Raw genomic sequence first — 17,680 nt, 5'->3', positions numbered from 1 at the left:
CAGAAAAAGAATTACTATATATAATATTGATTGATCGTTTTGAATATATGTAATGTCCTGATGTATTAAAACGAATGAGCAAATTAATTAAGCTAATTATTTACTGTATAGTGACTGTAAACTAACAGTGGGGAAATCATGATCTGTGTCTGATTCGTATGAATGTGAAATATGAATGAATATTACTCGATTATTTTATTTGTGGTGGTTGTGAACACCCCCATCACAATTAACGATAATATATATATATATATATATATATATATATATATATATATATATATATATATATAAACAAACCCTTTCATTCTTTTGTCTCTTGAATGCCAACTGTTTTGTTTTTTTCTTTTTTAAAAAGGGGGGTTAGCTCACAAACCTGGCAACCAGCGCATCTTCTTATTCGGTTCCACCGCTGAAAACCGACCGACCATATGCTTTTCTTTGTATGTGAAAGTCTTTCTTTGGGCTGTTTTCGGGCGGTGATTTGAACGTTTTTAAAAATAGTTTTAGTTTTGATAACTTTTTCCAGCGGATTTGAAAGCAGCCAATCACCTGCTGCAGCACATAATCGATGAGACATGCATAACGTGACTCAACACTAATGTCACCTGTGTGATGTTTTATAAGAAGAAAGAAATCATGGAGTTTTCATCTTGCAAGCAGACTCACATATTAATTACATTTACATGTCTTTGTTTTTGCACATTCTCATACAACCACTTTATAAACCAGAGGTCAGAGATTCATCCATTAGGACTTTCAGCATCGCGCTCAGAATCTCAGAATTCCTCATAGATGGCGAGACAAGCCGTTTCCAGTAATTTGACAGATAGCTGTCAGATAGTGAGAAGAAAGGTGGTTTTGGCTGCTCCCTTATTTCCCAAAGGGTCACCATAGCGGATGCATCCAGGTGCTGAGCTTGTAACTGGGAGCAGCTAAGGTTGTATTTGTGTCTCCGGTTAGTGACAAACCAGGGACGTTCACAAATAACCACTATAATACAGATATAATACTATACAAACGCTGTCATAACACAGTTTATCCGGTTGAGCGGAGCCACTGGTTAGAAAACAGAGAACGTGGCGGTGTCGTAACAAGGTGTGGACTGTTTTGTAAAGTAGATTATGTCGGCCCACCCTCTGCAGCTATAACAGCTTCAGCTCTCTTGGGAAGGCTTTCAACAAGGTTTAGGAGTGTGTTTATAGGAACCTTTGACCATTCTTCCAGAAGCGTATTTGTGAAATCAGACCCTAGGTCAGATCTAAATTCTCAGAATTTAGATCTGACCTATTTATGGAAAAGAAAAGACAAGCTGCTTGGCTCTGATGACCCATATGACATGTTCTCATCAGTGAGGGAGGCAGAAAGACAATAAACAAGATCCAGGAAAACGTGCTAAACATTACGTGGCCGAGTGTGTCCATGTGTGTCTACTAAGGCACTCTATTGTACAGTAAAACAATATATTAAGTTTATTCTTTGATCAAATGGGCAGAAAAACAAACCAACCAACATGTCATGACTGTGCATCTTTTGATCTCCTCAGAGTCTTATGGACAGGTGTCTCCTGAGTCCTGGACTCAAAAATATTTCTTGTAATTATGTTGTATGGAAAGCTGAAAACTGGTAACTTAGTCTTCAGATACACATAGAATTTACAATTACTGTATTTTTTTTAAAGTTCCATTTTCCATATAGGATTGTTGCATCAGTCAATATGAATAAATGGCTCTTCTGAATGTTTGTAAATGCAGATATGAGTTCACTGCAGTTTTGCTTGTTTTCAGCAGAGCTCATTCACCTGCAAGATAAAAGCTGGTGCTAGCGTCCTCTGTTCGGTAGTGTTAGTACTACACAAATAGGTGACAGTGGTTCTTTTCACACATACAAGATTTCAAGAAGAGCACATATAATGTTCATGGTGTGATTTTCAAGTCTTCAAACTCTGAGCCAGTCTGTTGAGCTCCTGTGACAGAGCGGTGACTGTATCCAGGATCTTCTGTTTGTCCTTCTCCTCCAATCGAGCTTCACATCGCTGAGCGAATTTATCGGGGTGCCACAGCGCTTGCTGCTTTCGAAGCGCTTTGCGAAACGCCGGTATGTCCTTTCGGTCCACACCATGCAGCATGACCTCGATCATCTCCTGGACCGTACCTCTCGGAGCCGGCCAGGGGATGTCACTGAAGCTCAGCTTCGTGCTGCCTGCTGAGGCGCCACCCTGAAAGGTCGCCGCGCACCTCTCATCGTACTGCCGCTTCTTGCCACGCTGAGTCTCCTCCTCTTTGCGAGCTGCACGAGCCAGATATTCCTCGTGCTCCTTCTGCAGCCTTTTGTGCAGCTCCTTGTGGCTTCGCTCTTCTTCCTCCATCTCTCGTTTACTCTTGCTTCTTTTCCACCCAGAAGATGAGGCCGCGAGTCTCTGGGCCTGGGCGTGTTTTTTATCATAGTATTCCTTCCGGATGCGATCAGCCCAGTCCCCAAAGTCTTCCTCGTCATCATCAACGGGAAGAAAGTCATCAGCTGTGAAACAAATACAGCAGTGTTATCAAGCAGAGAGAGAGAGTCAAACTCAGATTCATCTGTGATGTTTAGGATTTACCATCATACACTCCAAAGGTTTCATAGAATTCATCCTCGCATTCGTCAAACAGCTTCTCCAGGAATTCCTTCTCAGGGTCTGCTTCACGTGGATGGCTCATGTTTTCTTCAGCCTGCGATAAATGTCAGGGGAAAAGTGTAAATATTACTGAAGACGCAGGAAATCAATCTGAGATGGGTAATCCAACACAGGAGAGCTGAGCTCAGTTTATTCCAACTCATCACCAATTCATCAGTAATGAGGTCTGGCTGTGCTGAGACAGAAACCCTCACACGCTCACCCTGCATTTCCTCAAATCTAATCTTAGGGTAATGTTATGAACCACGTAGGTTTGAGCTATTTATAATCCCATGACTCACAAACAAATTCCATGACAACACCTCCTCTGTGGTCTTCCTCTTTTCCTCCTGCATGGCAGCTCCATACTCAACATCTTTAGTCCAGTGTATCCACCATCTCTCCTCTGAACATGTCCAAAACATCTCAGCCATGCTTCTCTAACTTTGTCTTCAAATAGCTCAACCGGAGCTGTCCCTATGACGTACTGTTTCCTGTCGATACTGGTTACTCTCAGTAAAAGCCTTCACAGCCTCCACTCTGTCAGGCTTTGGATGTTTAAACACAGATATTTAAACTCATCCACTTTCACTACCTGTCCTCCTTGCATGTTCACATGCTTCATATCTTTGCTGCCCCACCCCTTTCCCATGTTTAGTTTGATGGGATTTGCTTATTCCGGTTTCAGTTAATAGATTCAAAGACAATGATAGACAAGTTTCAGTCAGAGTTTCAGCTCACTTTTACCTCTGGATGTTTCATCCAGTTCAGCAGGTCTTGCGGTGTGACTCCGGCTCTGTTTTGTACGTTTAGGGCTTCAGGGCAACGCTTTCTCAGAGGCACCACCAGGTCATCAAACGCTGAAAGAGCCCCCCCAAAAACACAAAGTTAACAATTAGCAGCGGATAAAGCTATTTATTTAATTATTAATGTCAATTTCCAGGTCCTCCTCACCCGTTTTTCCGTGTTTAAGAGCCCTATTGGCCGCGACGTGTAGTGCCGTGTCCCCTTTGCGGTCCCTCTGGAGAACATCGGCTCCGTGTTTCAGCAGCAGCCGCAGAACAGCATCGTCCCCCTGACAGCAGGCCAGGTGCAGCGGGCTCCTCTGCCTCTTACCCTGGGAAAAGTTCACGTCCAGATCCGTGTGTTTCCGTAGGTATGATTTCAGTTTCATCAAACTGCCGTCGTTCACGTACTTCCACACCCGCGTCTGTTTGCGGGACACCATTACAACACACAAACAAAGGCGAGGCTAATGATTAGCTTTCGCTAACAGGATTCGGTCCGTCTTTTTAATAGGTCCGTAGTTAGCAAGAGCACAGACACAGGTTCCGGGGACAGATGATGTCCTGTGTTACCACAAGATGGCAGCATTAACTATGAAAGTGAATGCCTGCCATTTAATGGAATTATTTTTAAATTACGTTTTTATTATAACTTGCATTGCTGCTAAGAAGGTCGGATCTAATGGATTGGATTTATATAGCGCTTTTCAAGGCACCCAAAGCGCTTTACAATGCCACTATTCATTCACTCTCGCATTCACACACTGATGGATCTAGAATATGTTTGTCTGGGATTAAGGTAACGTAGTGTAGCATGCAGATAAAAATAAATAAACTAAGCAGGTTACAGGTCTGCCCCTCATCATGTGAAGACATATTATATATATTGTATTGTATTTCAGTGCAATGTTTCCAGCTTCTTCACAAGGCAAATAATGAGCATTGTCATGCAATGGCCTTCATACATTTCTCTCCTTTTCCATCAACTGCTAGTCTGTCTGCCACAATCCTCTTTGCACTTGTGTTGAATAGGAACCGGACAGTCTCACGTGACACATAAGGAGGTCACCCCAATCACTGACTTTTAAAAATGCAAAAAACAAATCTCAGGAGTCAATTTCAGGAACCACGTTGCAGGTTATATCAAGATGAACTAAGGCGCCACTCAGTATTCATTCCCCTTCTCTTTGGGTGTCTGTGCCTCAGCCTGCTTTCATCATGCCACCTGTCCGGAGGTACAGCACTCAAACTCCCCTGTGCCCTGACAAAAGCTTTGCCACATGACTTTGCACGTTGTTTTGAAGTTTGATTTTATGTCCATAACTATGACTAAACCTTGAGCAGAGAAACAACCGTTCCAGCTGCCTGAAAGCTGCCCGACTGTATCTCGCTGTAGAGCAGGGCCTGAAGCATGAATGAAGATTCTTTATTCAGAAGCACCACTTCAGTTTGTCAGCTGCAGACAGGATCACAGGGAAGTCATTTTACTGAGAGACTACACTGTAAAAAGAACTCACTCACAGTTTGGCTGACGTCAATAATCTTTTCTAGTTTGCCCTAAGTACACAGATTTCAAAGTGAATTTAGCTAAGCAGAAGAAATTTTCCTCAAATTGTACAGTTGTAAGTTTGCACAACTCATTAAATGAAGTTCATAAGAAACAAAACTGTCAACCTATAACACTAACATTCCTTCCTTTTCCAAAAATGAAAGAATTATAAGTCACTAATAGCAGCCTCACCGGCCAACTTCATATCCGCTCTTGCATAAAATGACCTCACTGGCAGCGAACTGAAGAACCAATGCAAAAAGAAGACAAATATATGTGGAACAATCGTCTTTATCACCCTTATTTCATTCAGTGTAACATCTTAAGTTGTTTTTATCAAATCTTAGTTGCAATCTTTCCAAAAGAAAGCATCTGCAACTGGCAAACAATGGGAAATGCCTGTGGGCACTTATTTTTGTAGTTATTTTGATGTTATACCCCCAACCGGGAAATTATACTTTCTGCAGCAGATTTAAACTCAGGGCCATATCTTCCTTTTCCTCTCTCATAACGTCTCTGATTCAGGTTATCTCAGCCAAATTTATGAAGACACAAATTAAAGATGACTTTTTGCTAATGAAGCCGCCATCACACTAACAATTTAAATTAAAACAGAAGTAGCAGCAGATCAATTAAACACTAAGAACATCAGGGGTTGATGCAATTTGATGCTTGTCCACAGACTAGATGCAGAGGCCCTTTATGCTCATATCAATCGCTTATCACAGAATCACAGCTTGGTTCATAGAGTGTGATGAAATGAGGGAAACTTGTAACACAGGAAATGATCATTTATTTACAAAACATAATTAAATAAAGAGAACATGTTTGTCAGTAGGTCATTAGAGTAAAGCACGCATGGAAGTGTGGGAGTGTGCAGAGAGCAAAGGAAATCTGAGAAATCATGTTGTAGCCAAGCTGGTCCGAGCCAAAATGCTGGTGTGGGCTCCTCAGTGAGCCCCTGCAGAACAACAACCCAGAGACACCCAGTGCCTAAGGGGTCATCACACTTTGAAACGTATTACTATAAAGTTGCTGCATAGTTAAGTCAGAAGTCCCTTTTTAAAGACAGAAAAGAGGCTTCTGGCAAACTTCACCTACTATCCAAACTGCATGGAGACAAACAAGGTCTGAAGAGGTTGAAGCTCCAGTTACACTTGTAGTATAAAGAGTTTAAAGAAGTAACAAAACTGTTCTTTATACTATAAGTGTCGCTGGAGCTAAAACCTTTGACCTCAGATGTTTAAGCCTTGCCGGGTAAAATGATGCATGTGCAGAATTTAACCCAGCAATTCATCTGAAAGGAGAAAGTTTCACTGTGCTCACCTTAAATTTAAGCTCGACAACTGGATATGAAAGAAGGTGGTTCAATGTAAAAGTGCTGTGTGGAAACTTCTGTTAAAAACACACAAAAATCACAATGTTCACTCAATATTACTCAAAGTAGAGTATTTATTTTAGCCTTAAGACATGTCTGCACCCCAGAATCAGCCCTTAACTTATTTTAAGCCTTAGCTTAACCTTAAACCAAGTCTTTAACCTAAAATCGAATGATTTACAATAATCGACTGGCTTTTTTTGTCTCCAAAAGGAAGCAGGGTCGCGTCAGTGTGACTGCGTAAACAAAAACCTGTTTGTATAAACAGATTTATGTCCACATAACATGTAAAACGAGTCAGAACACACAGAAGCACAAACATACTGTGTGTGGTAGTGGATTGTTGGGAAAGAGTCGCTCCAGTGTGTGGCTACAACAACATGTGACAGCTGGAAACTCTGATTTTGTTTTCGCTCTACAAATGAATTTGTTGGGAGTATTAAAGGTTTGTGATCTTCACCTCATCAATGAAACAAATTAAAGCTGCAGCACATAGCCTCTCTGGATGTTGCTCTGATGTAAGTTCTTTTTCGATTTGATGCTCATCAACCGTTACCTGTAGCGCTTGAGTCAGTGCAGCTGAGCCTCTGAACTGGCTCAGTGCTGCACTTTGGGCGACAGTGCCTCCATTTAGGCCCGAGAGAGGGAAGGATGCACAATGGAGAGGATAGAGGAGAGAATGAAGGGACACTTTGTGCTCGTTGAAGAGGATGATCTCCTCTGAGACTCACATAACCCAAGATCCGGAGTCTCCCAAAGCTTGGGCACTTCCGCTCTTTCGGAAAAGACGTGTCTCCACTAGCGATAGCTGTCTTGTGTGAATGCTTTTGAAATGCCATCTCAGGAGAGACAGAGAAGAGGGACATGTCCGATTTGCCACTTCAAGTCTCACATCTGCAGCTTACTCTATTGTAAACTATGTTGCCTTCAATGTAGTACTGCTTTATTGTCACACATGCTCTCAGAGAAAGTAACTTTTCACATCATGTGTGTCTGCTTCCTTAAAAATAAACTGCAGGAGAGTGTGTAAAGCAGGCAGGCCTCAGGTGGAGCTTGCAGGTCTTGCACAGGGCACTTAATGCAGAGAGATGCTTCTGAATGACAGGATATCCCAGCGCAGGAACTCCTACCTTGCCTACCCTCCCTTTACTCTTCCTGCTAGGCCTGCTGACTCCTATCCTGTCCATGGGGTCTGTTAATCTCTCGGGACAGTACAGGGAGGAGTACCGGGTGGCAGGAAGCTGAGGGTCTTCCAAGACTCTCCAGGGGTCAGCATCTCATCCTACCACACTACGGCAAGACCAGGCTCAAGGTCCGGTTTACTGGCTGGGCTGCTAAGATGCTATTGTTAGGCTCAAGGAGAAATGTGTGCAAACTTCCTTTGACTATTTTCTGCTTGACCTGAATTATTGGGTTCTGATTTATGACACTTGGACACGTGTTTGTAGCACACAGACTGTCTGATTTTTAAAGCAACACAATAGCTGTTTGTCACCCATTTATATGACAATGAATCGGTTGAAAATCTTCTTACTTTGCCATTAAGGAAGCAATTTGCATTTACTTGATAAAGAGCTGACCCAGTGTGCTGATGGACCGGGGTTGGATATTTTCACAGGGTTGTGTTTTCTCTGCATTTAGAGGTCGCCTCTAAGGTCAATGATGGTAAGGAAGAATGAAAGGAAGAAAGAAAAAACCGTGAAGTGAATATTTGAACTATTGTGAAAAAAAAGTGTTTATAATAATTATAAATTGTACACGTGGACACTATATAAGATACACCTTGCTAATAACAGCTTGGAGCCCTTTTTAGTAACAAAACTGATTTAATTCTTCATGGCACAGATTCAACAAGGTGATGGAAACATACCCTGGTAGATTTTGGTCAACACTGACATGACAGGATCACACAGTTCCTGCAAATTTGTCCGCTGCAGATCCATGATGGGAATCTCCAGTTCAATATCATCCCAAAGGTTCTCATTTGGATTGAGATCTGGTGACTGTGGAGGCCATTTGAGTAGAGTAAAATCATTGTCATGTTCAAGAAGCTAATTTGAGATTATTTGATCTTTGTAACATGGAATGTTACCCAGCTGGAAGCAGACATCCCAAGATGGGTGCAAGACACGATGGATCCGTGGTTTAATTTCATTTATGCAAAATTTTGCTTATCATTCAAATATCGTAGCACAAATTGAGGTTCATGAGGCCAGGCAACATTTTTCTAACCTTTTGTTGTCCACTTTTGGTGACACACTGCAAACTGTAGCCTCACTTTCCTGTTCTTAGGTGACAGGAGTGACACCCGGTGTGGTCTTGTGCTTCATAGTTTGAGATGCTGTGTGTTCAGAGATGCTCTTCTGCATACCTTGGTTATAATGTGCAGTTATTTGAGTTACTGTTGACTTCCTATCCGCATTGTAACTCTCCTCTCATGTCTGACCTCACCCAAGTATTTTCAATCAGAGAATTGCCGCTTACTGGATAATTTCTCTTTTCTTGGACCATTTTCAGTAAACTCTAGAAATAGCTGTGTGGGAAATTCCCAGTACATCAGCAGTTTCTGAAATACTCAGACCAGCCTATCTGACACCAAGAACTATGCCGCATTCAAAGTACTGAAATCATCTTTAGTCCCCATTTTGATGCTTGGTTGTCTTGACCAAGTACCAAAAGTACCGCCTATCTCTTATTCCTAACCTCATTTCCTTAACCTCAATGAAAATGCCATTGTAAAGAAAAGGAAAAGTGAGTAGGAGAATTGCTAAGGACTTAGGAAAAGAGAAGAACCGTGTGCTAAGAATTGGAACAGCCATACTCTAGTCTCTCCTTAACAACATGAAGCCGGATGCTTTCCATGTTGAAACTAAAATATGCAGAAGATGGACTACAAAACCTGCCAAAACGTGTTGACAGTATAGTTGTATGGAGGTCTTATAAACAAAAGCAGCCTTTAAAAAATATAATCATAACAAAGGCTGACATTTTAAAGGAGGAGGAACATTTAGGACCAGATCTACTAACGTCAGCAGTTGCAAGCCTTCTTTCAACATTAAAAACGCTACTTGAGTTGATAAAGAGGAACAGCGTCTGTTTTGTGACTGACAGTTTTTAACAGGAGTTTCACATTCAGGGGAAGAATATTTAAAAGATGCACACAAAATCCTGTGTTCATGCCTAATGTGGTTGTGATAGCTGCTGCTAGGAGAATGTATTTTTAGAAGTGGGGAGATGATATCAGAATAAGTGTGTAATCAGCACTTTGCATGGGTGGCTCAAAGCTGTTGCGCAGTGCTAAAACTTTGGCTCTGTCGTAAAACGCTTGACTGAGTCCTTACGAGGAGTGTTTAGAGCGAACCCCACTTATTGTTCCTCAATAACACTGTTTTCATGAAACAGCAGAAATGAATGAAATGAGCTTCTTTTTCTCGGCAGTGCATACAATGAGCAACTTCTTTCTGCTGAATTTGTAACAAGTAAAAGTGTTACTGTGTTAGACTGATGCCTGAGTGTTGCAATGTGCTATTAAAACTAAATGATGCACACACTCATCCACAAGGAGCAGTAACATAGTAACTGGGACGGTAAATAATGTTTTGTCTTCTTCTGCACACCGTACAGATCAGCTGTTCCACACAGATTTCAGGTTTATAGTGTCGAACAATTTGTACTGATGCAGTACTGATTCCCTCCATCCACTGATCCCAACTGAAGTAAGGTACTGTGGGTGGAAATCAGAGTTCACCTGAATGACAGATTAGACTGGAGGACCAGCAGTGATGCTGTGCACACGGTCTAAAGTAAGCAGGAGCAGCATCAGTGCCAGGGATGCCAAAAAGAAGAACAAATTAATCTGCAAGGTTAGAAGAAGCACTGGTGAGAATTTGGAGGCGTCTGAGTGAGTGAGGGTCAGAGGTCACTGAACAAACTGCTCTCCATCATGGACGACCCGTCACACCTGCTCCATTCCACCTTTGCGAAGCAGCAGAGCTCCTTCTCCCTCTAACTGATTCAACCACGAAGAACACTTAGGGAAACCTTTCTATGGTTCTCTCTGTAAAAGTGTATAATAACTTCATTATGTGACAGGATCAGTACAGTATCTGTCTATCTCTCTATGTATAATTTTCTGTGAAACCTTACAGTTCAGAGAGCTGTGAGCCGGAAGAGGAAGCGTGAGGGTTATCCAGAGTAAGAATCCAGTGAAATATTTGTGTCGCTTCTAACAGTTTCCTGTAATAACATTTTAAAAATACACAATATCAAAAATGCAGTACTGCAATTTTTTTTAGTTGGGGATAAGGTCAGGTTGAATAGAAATGTACAGTATAGTGAGAAGACAATTACGGGATTTGTAATTTTTATTTTTATTTTCAATGTGTAGTGAAAGAATTCTAAATGTATGAATTGCTAATATTTCGTACCGTTAAAAAACCGTGCAACAACATTGTGGGTGCGGCTAGCTTGATTGTCACTGCATGACCCCAGTTATGACAAGATCGTTGTGGTTAAAACCAAACTGTGTGTTTGCAATATGGCTTTTCCCTGATCTCGACGCTGAAACTCTGCGCTCCTATCTGACTGAGAAGCTGGGTAAGTCCGTGACATGTCGGAAAATTGACACAACCCACAAATGATTAGCATCATTTCATGTTACTGCTAAATGTGATGACGTAAAGGATATGTATTTATGTTCGCCGCTATTTTGAGGCTCGTAGGCCTAAGAAGAGCAGAGGCAGCGGAGTCACTGCCACAGGGAGGATTGGGGTGCAGCGGCAGCACAGGCCGGCAGCTTTCAGTGGGGTGCACATGACACGGTGAGATAAATGAGTATTAATATTGTCTCTTTTAATGGATAAACTCTTAGCGTCCTGTAATAGATTGTGTGCCCAGGAAACGTTTCTATCTAAGCAAGATCTGGAAAAAACGAACTGTTTGCACAAAGACTTTCATGGCGTTGGTGAATCTACCTCTGATCTGAGCTCCAGGGTGGTTCGTGGGGGTATCTCTGGTGGTGTTGCCATACTCTGGCACAAGATGTATGATCAGCTGGTGAAATTTGAAATTTGATTGGACTATAGGAATTGAGATTATTGGCCGAGATAGAAAGTTTACTATTCTTAATGTATATGTGCCCTATGAGTGTCCCCAGAATGAGGTTAGGTGTCTTAATAGACTGTCCTATGTCCTGAATGTCTTTCATTCAGGACACTGACTCCACTTGTGTATCCATTGAATGTGGATGTCCGATGGTAGATCTTAATTTGCAAATCATTTACTGCAGTGCTGCTCTGATAATAGCTACACATACAGTGGCTTGCAAAAGTATTTGGCCCCGTTGAAGTTTTCCACATTTTGTCACATTACAGCCACAAACATGAATCAATTTTATTGGAATTCCACGTGAAAGACCAATACAAAGTGGTGTACACGTGAGAAGTGGAACGAAAATCATACATGATACCAAACATTTTTTTTACAAATAAATAACTGCAAAGCGGGGTGTGCGTAATAAAGTCATGAAAAGCAATTTTATAAGTTATACAACAGAGGGGTTCCTAAATCTTTGGTAAGAATTCTGTCCTTCTGGTATGCCCATCAGTCCATGCACATAAAATGGGGTTACTGTGTGTCTGCCCCCTTTTATGTGAGGAACGGGCTTAGACAGGGGAGTATTCTGCCTACTCTTTTGTTTAATGTTTATATGGGTGATTTGTGAAAGCTGTTAGATGACTGTGTAACAGGTTGTGTAGTTGGTAATACCGTATAGTGCTGGCCTTCAACAATTATTGAGAGCATGCTCTCAATGTGGTCTAGTTTGATATTCATTATAACGGCAAGAAGAGGAATATTTTTATTGACAAAAGTAAGGAGGACCAGAATTTAGCCATTCCTGAATTCTCTCTTAAAGTGTGTACTCCAATTAAATATTTAGGTCATTACATGTCTGATGATTTGTCTGATGATATAGTCATCTTTAGACAATGCTGCTTAATGTATGCACAAGCTAATATGTTGAGCTGTAAGTTTGGTATGTGCACTGTTCCAGTGATTGTTGGACTCTTCAAAGCCTTTTGCGCTCCAATGTACACTGCTCATTCGTGCAACAGCTACAGAGAAAGCAGTATGCGGAAACTCACTGTAGCATATAATAATGGAATGAGGTTGATGCACAAGTTGCCATGGTGGAGCAGTGCAAGCCAAATGTTTGTTAGTGTTGGAGTGCCTATCTGTTGTGCTATACTTCGCAATCTGATGCACAGTTGTATGTTTAGGGTAAAGGACTCCAGAAACAGTAGAATTACATCTCTGACTGACCCTGCACTAAGTTCAGTTTATTCAAAGTTATGGAATCACCGGCATTACAGCCTCTGTGTAATTTTGTGAATTTGTTTTACATTTTCTTTTCTTTTTTATGCATTTTTTATGTATTTATTTCATCTGCTATGGACCTGTGTGTGTCTTTAATAAAGTGAAACTAAACTAAATTCAGACTGCTTTCAGGACTTAAGGGCAAAGAAATTCTTCTCATTAAAACCGCTGAATGAGTCTTTGGCTGGTTTTCATCTTCTTGGTAGCACATAGGCATGTATGGTTATGGACATACATAATTAGTGGTAATCTATTTTATACACCACAGCTTTGATTTTTTTTTCCCCCCGATAGGACAGCTACTGTCCATCTTTGCGCAGGCTTGACTGCACCTTTCAGCTGCAGAAGTTACCAACAGAAAGCCGTGCTAATTGTCAGGTTTTCTCTTTAAAAACCCCCAAATAACTCCATGTTTGTGTTTATCCTAGAACATACTGTCCTAGTTGTATATGATTCATTTGAGTGGGAACTGAAGGCTGTTTCTGCCCTCGGGATTCCCTGCGGCAAGCCTGCTTCCAGTCTAGACGTGCTTGATTCACACTCATTGTAATTACAGGAGAATGAAAACATTGGTGTAATTCCTGAATAGTCATGTCAGTCACCCAATCAAAGGGAGTAATTCTCTTTTCTCTGGTGTAGTTTAGTAAATCTGTAACATGAACATGTGAGCTTCATAAATCCTGGAAACCCATGAAAATAATCTGAGCAGATTATGTTTCACAGCTAGCTTTCACTTTGATGCTGTGGAGGATAATGTGACTGGCCATCTTGTTAAAAAAAAAAAAAGCCATTGCATGGGATTTTGAAATTGTACGCCGTTTCACTTAGAAACATTTAGCTGCACTGGCTCGAGTACATAGTTTGTCCTTATTTAATTTGCACCTGAATGTTTGTCCCAGTTTGAAAATGTGAAAACTGAAAATTGACAAAAAGCTCAAGATGTTTGCGCTTGTCCTGGGTTTCTGTGCTACATAGAAGAGTATAGTAAGTATATTTTGAAGTAAGAGCTCAAGGCTGAAGGAAATCCTGCTCCCAGTTTTTACTATAATTTCCAACAGTGTCACCTTTAAATGTGGTGTTCAGTCTTAACTGATTTAGACAAAGCTCTGCTTCATCTAAGGTTTTACAAAGAGACGGCAAGTCCACTGCAAATTAGTAACCCAGGATTAATCCAATCCCCAAGTCTCCCCGCTGCCACTGATTTTATCCTGTAAAAAGCTCATTAGAGTCCGAATTGGTTATTCCTATTCTGAATTAAAGCTCAGTGTGCTATCACATTAATATTGATATCTACCAAAATAATTCAGATGCCTTTGGGATACACAGCAGCAAGGATTAGTGAAGTTTTGGTAATTAACACTTACTACTCTGTCTGGGACAAAGCCAAATGCTGTGTGGTTGATCCCGTTTGTGCTCACTGATTAATTTGGGGGGAATTGTAAGAGAAGAAACAAACATGCCTGAAGAGGGAAACAGAAGTCCGATGTGCATTTCCTCCAGACATACTGTATGCTTTGATTTCGGCCCCCCGAAACACAATAGGAGGGAAGGCTGCCTCCTCTGAGCAACTCAAACAGGAAGACGCGTATTCACTGGATTGGAGAAAATACATTCCACAAGATATCACAGCAGGGTATAACAAAGTGAGAGAGATCGAGAGAGACTGGTTTTTTTTCCCTTCAAAGCACCGGCTTTTAATTACAAATCATAGACATGAATTCAAAAAATAGTGTATATTCAGAAAAATGGGTTTCATGTTGTTACCAGGGAACAAATTTATTCATATTCAAAGGCAGACACATCAGAGGCTGTCGATACAGTCACCTTTTAATTGGGGCTTTCCGCAACTAGAAAACATTTGTCAGCTGCCATCTGTCTGTCTGGTCTGTCCACCCCCCCAACCCACATGCCACACACACACACACACACACACACACCTCTTACTCTACTCTTATCAGACTCAAACACCTCTTACTGACTAACTCACACCCTTCTCACACACACACACACAGACGTAGTCCTGCTGGCTGTGGTGCAGATACTGATCAGTTTAGACAGATCTCAAGAGCACAGTTTCTAATATATCACACCTCCACCTCAAGAGTTTATTAATAAAAAACAGGAGTGGGAGGGGGAAATTGCATGATCATAATCAACCTAATATAGTTTCCCATGACTTGAGGACATGATTTCAGACTTCATAGCTCAGTACTTTTGCAGAAAGTCCACAGGAGAAGACGAACTGATGAGTATATCAGTCTTAATAAAAGTACATTCCCCTTATTTTTAAATGAGTCTCTCTTATGTTTCCTTTTGTAGCTTAGTTTCAGTGCCTGCTGCTGGAAAAAAAAATGTCTGGGGTTTTGGTGCTGTCAGATACCAAAACCATAAGTCTTCAGTCAATAGTCCAGAGTGAAAAGCAAAGGTTACACCCCAAAACTGGCTGCTGCTGAACCATAAACAAGCACTCAGTACTGGAAACTTTTTATTCACCTACATTGTTCTGCAGTATTCATTTTGACCCCAGCATGCCTCTGGGTGTTAATCCATAGTCACACCTTTGTGGGTAGAGACTGAATCTCTGTCTTCTGCAAGGACAGGGAGCTGGCCGGGCTCGCATGCAAGAACTTCTTCAGGTTAAGTAGGCACAAGCACTGGGATCTGAAGCGCAGGTCAAAGAAGGCGTAAAGGAAGGGGTTGAGGCAGCTGTTGACATAAGCGAGGCAGGTGGCGTAGGGATGAGCAAGCAGGAGGAAGCGCAGGAAATCACAAGTGGCGGGAAACAAGTCCAGGTAGGAGAGTGCATCAGCGCTCTTCAGGATGTGGAAGGGCATCCAGCAGGCAGCAAACACCACTACCAGTGTGGTGATGATCTTCAGCAGGCGTCTCTTGCGCTGGTCTTCTTTGCGCAGGGTGTTGAAGTGGCGGTTGATCGTGCAGCCGATGAAGCCGTAGCACACCATCATTGCCATGAAAGGTAGAAGAAAGCCCAGAGCGGAGGAGGAGATGCTGAGGCCGGCAATCCACAGGTTCTCCTGTTTCTGTGTCACCAAACTGAAGTCCATGGCACAGGATGTGCGGTTGGTTTCTGCATCGTACTTTGTGGTGCGGAAGACGAGAGTCGGAGCGGCCAGTATAACAGACAACAGCCAGATGGCTATCAGGGAGCCTTGCATCTGAGCCCGGCTGCGCAGCTGGTTGCTGGATAAGGAGTGGACGATGGCTAGGTAGCGATCAAAGCTCATGCAGGTGAGGCAGAAGACGCTGGCGTACATGTTGAGCAGCACCACGTAGCTGCTTATCTTGCACAGAGCCACTCCGAAGGGCCAGTGGTAACCCATGGCTGTGTAAACAGCCCAGAGAGGTAGCGACACTACAAAGGTGAGGTCGGCCAGGGCCAGATTTCCGATGTAGACGTCGGCAGCTCGCCGTTTGCCTTGTGCTCTCCACACGGTGAAGATGACCACTCCATTTCCAGAGAGGCCGAGGATGAAAATGAGCATGTAGAGTACTGGGATGACAGAGTACGATGGCGTCCACTCTGAGTAGTCACACATTGAGGAGTTGTCTGGCTCCTCGTAGTCCTCGTAGTACTCGTAGCCCACAGTTGTCTCCATATTCACCCTTTCCTCTTTTCTTATCCTTATGTTAAAAAAATTTGAGAACGGGGTGAAAAAAAAAGACTTGGTTCAAAGCAGCTGACAGCACTCTCAAGTCTGTTGCTGTATGTGAATTCTGCTTCCACTTATATACCCCCACCCAACTCGCACCCTCCCACTGCCCTCCTCCTTCCTCCTCTGCATACACCCCCTTCTCTCCACTGACTGCCACACTAGATAATGCACTGTGAACTAACTTCATTAAAGCCTGTCAAAGTTTTAATATATTTACAAGTAATTTCTGACTTTTATGCACAAAATATTTGCAACATGAACAGAATTCTGGAGGCAAACGTAAACTGTACTTAGACAGAGAAGCAGCAAACAAAACCACCAAAAAAACTACAAATTTGACTCCCCCTGTAGTTTAAAAGTGCAAAAAAAAAAAAATTAAAAATGAAGTAATTATGAGCAACAAAAGACAAAGACAAACAAAAAAACTTGTAACCTGTTTGTGTGCTTTTTTTTTCTAAAAAAAACCCCCAAAACATTTAATTTCCCAGTTTGTAAAAACTAAAAAAAAATAATACTAAAATCTAACTTACAAATATAACAGATACAGATTATTGATGAAAGTTCATTAAATAAACAGACATGTTTGGACAGCAGCTCAGAGTTACGCCTGGGCACAGCAAGTTCCTTAAAGTGGCCAATTTTCATATCAATAGAGTCGTTCTGGTAGTGGACGATCCTGATTACCCGAAACCCGAATAAGAAACTGAAGGGGTTTTTTTTACCTGGATTTTTGTTTTGTTTTGTTTTTATCTTGCCAGTACATGTTCAGACATGTGGAGCCACAAAATGGTTTTGGTCTGTTGAATTAAAGGACACAAAAATCGTTAAAACAGGCAAAGATTTTCCATTACAAATATTAGCTAAGACAAACTAAAGATAGATTCTGCAATTTATTTGAGATGAATTTTTATTTTGTTGGAGATCTATATTTATATATGAAAAACATAAACACAATAGTAATAATAATCATCTATTTTAAAAATAAATGCTAAAAAGTGCCTCTGTAAGCAGCAAAACTTACAACCAGTGTGACACAAAAGGCACAGTAGCCACCGTGGGTGTTATAGGTGCTGCTAATGACATTAATCAAAGTCCTGTTAGGTGCAGAGCTTTAATCAACACCATTAGTAACACCTGTGTTTTCCTACGGTTTCATGTCTGAACGTCTTCCAATCCTAAATTTTAGAAACTTGGATATACATTTTTATAGGGTGACCACATCCCAATGTGGGACAAACATTGTTTGTGTGGGACAAAGTGGGA

At 41.6% G+C, this 17,680-nt stretch overlaps 2 protein-coding genes across 2 annotated transcripts; both read right to left on the bottom strand.

Annotated features, from left to right (window-relative positions):
• Window positions 1–671: 671 nt before the first annotated feature.
• On the bottom strand, window positions 672–3,968 carry nfkbil1 (nuclear factor of kappa light polypeptide gene enhancer in B-cells inhibitor-like 1). Its single transcript, XM_085166991.1, has 4 exons — window positions 3,611–3,968; window positions 3,404–3,516; window positions 2,600–2,711; window positions 672–2,520 (listed from the first exon to the last, which is right to left on the bottom strand). The coding sequence occupies exons 1-4, from the start codon at window positions 3,882–3,884 to the stop codon at window positions 1,931–1,933; spliced, it is 1,089 nt and encodes a 362-aa protein (XP_085023117.1). The 5' UTR covers window positions 3,885–3,968; the 3' UTR covers window positions 672–1,930.
• A 1,606-nt stretch (window positions 3,969–5,574) lies between these two features.
• LOC146514357 (apelin receptor B-like) lies at window positions 5,575–17,455 on the bottom strand. The gene is made up of 3 exons (XM_085166990.1): window positions 17,439–17,455; window positions 17,140–17,214; window positions 5,575–16,385 (listed from the first exon to the last, which is right to left on the bottom strand). The coding sequence occupies exons 2-3, from the start codon at window positions 17,178–17,180 to the stop codon at window positions 15,296–15,298; spliced, it is 1,131 nt and encodes a 376-aa protein (XP_085023116.1). The 5' UTR covers window positions 17,181–17,214; window positions 17,439–17,455; the 3' UTR covers window positions 5,575–15,295.
• Between the last annotated feature and the right edge of the window lie 225 nt (window positions 17,456–17,680).

Source organism: Neolamprologus multifasciatus, chromosome 7 (assembly GCF_963576455.1).
Source record: "Neolamprologus multifasciatus chromosome 7, fNeoMul1.2, whole genome shotgun sequence".
Taxonomy (NCBI): domain Eukaryota; kingdom Metazoa; phylum Chordata; class Actinopteri; order Cichliformes; family Cichlidae; genus Neolamprologus; species Neolamprologus multifasciatus.
This window is presented reverse-complemented; position numbering and strand designations above follow the sequence as displayed.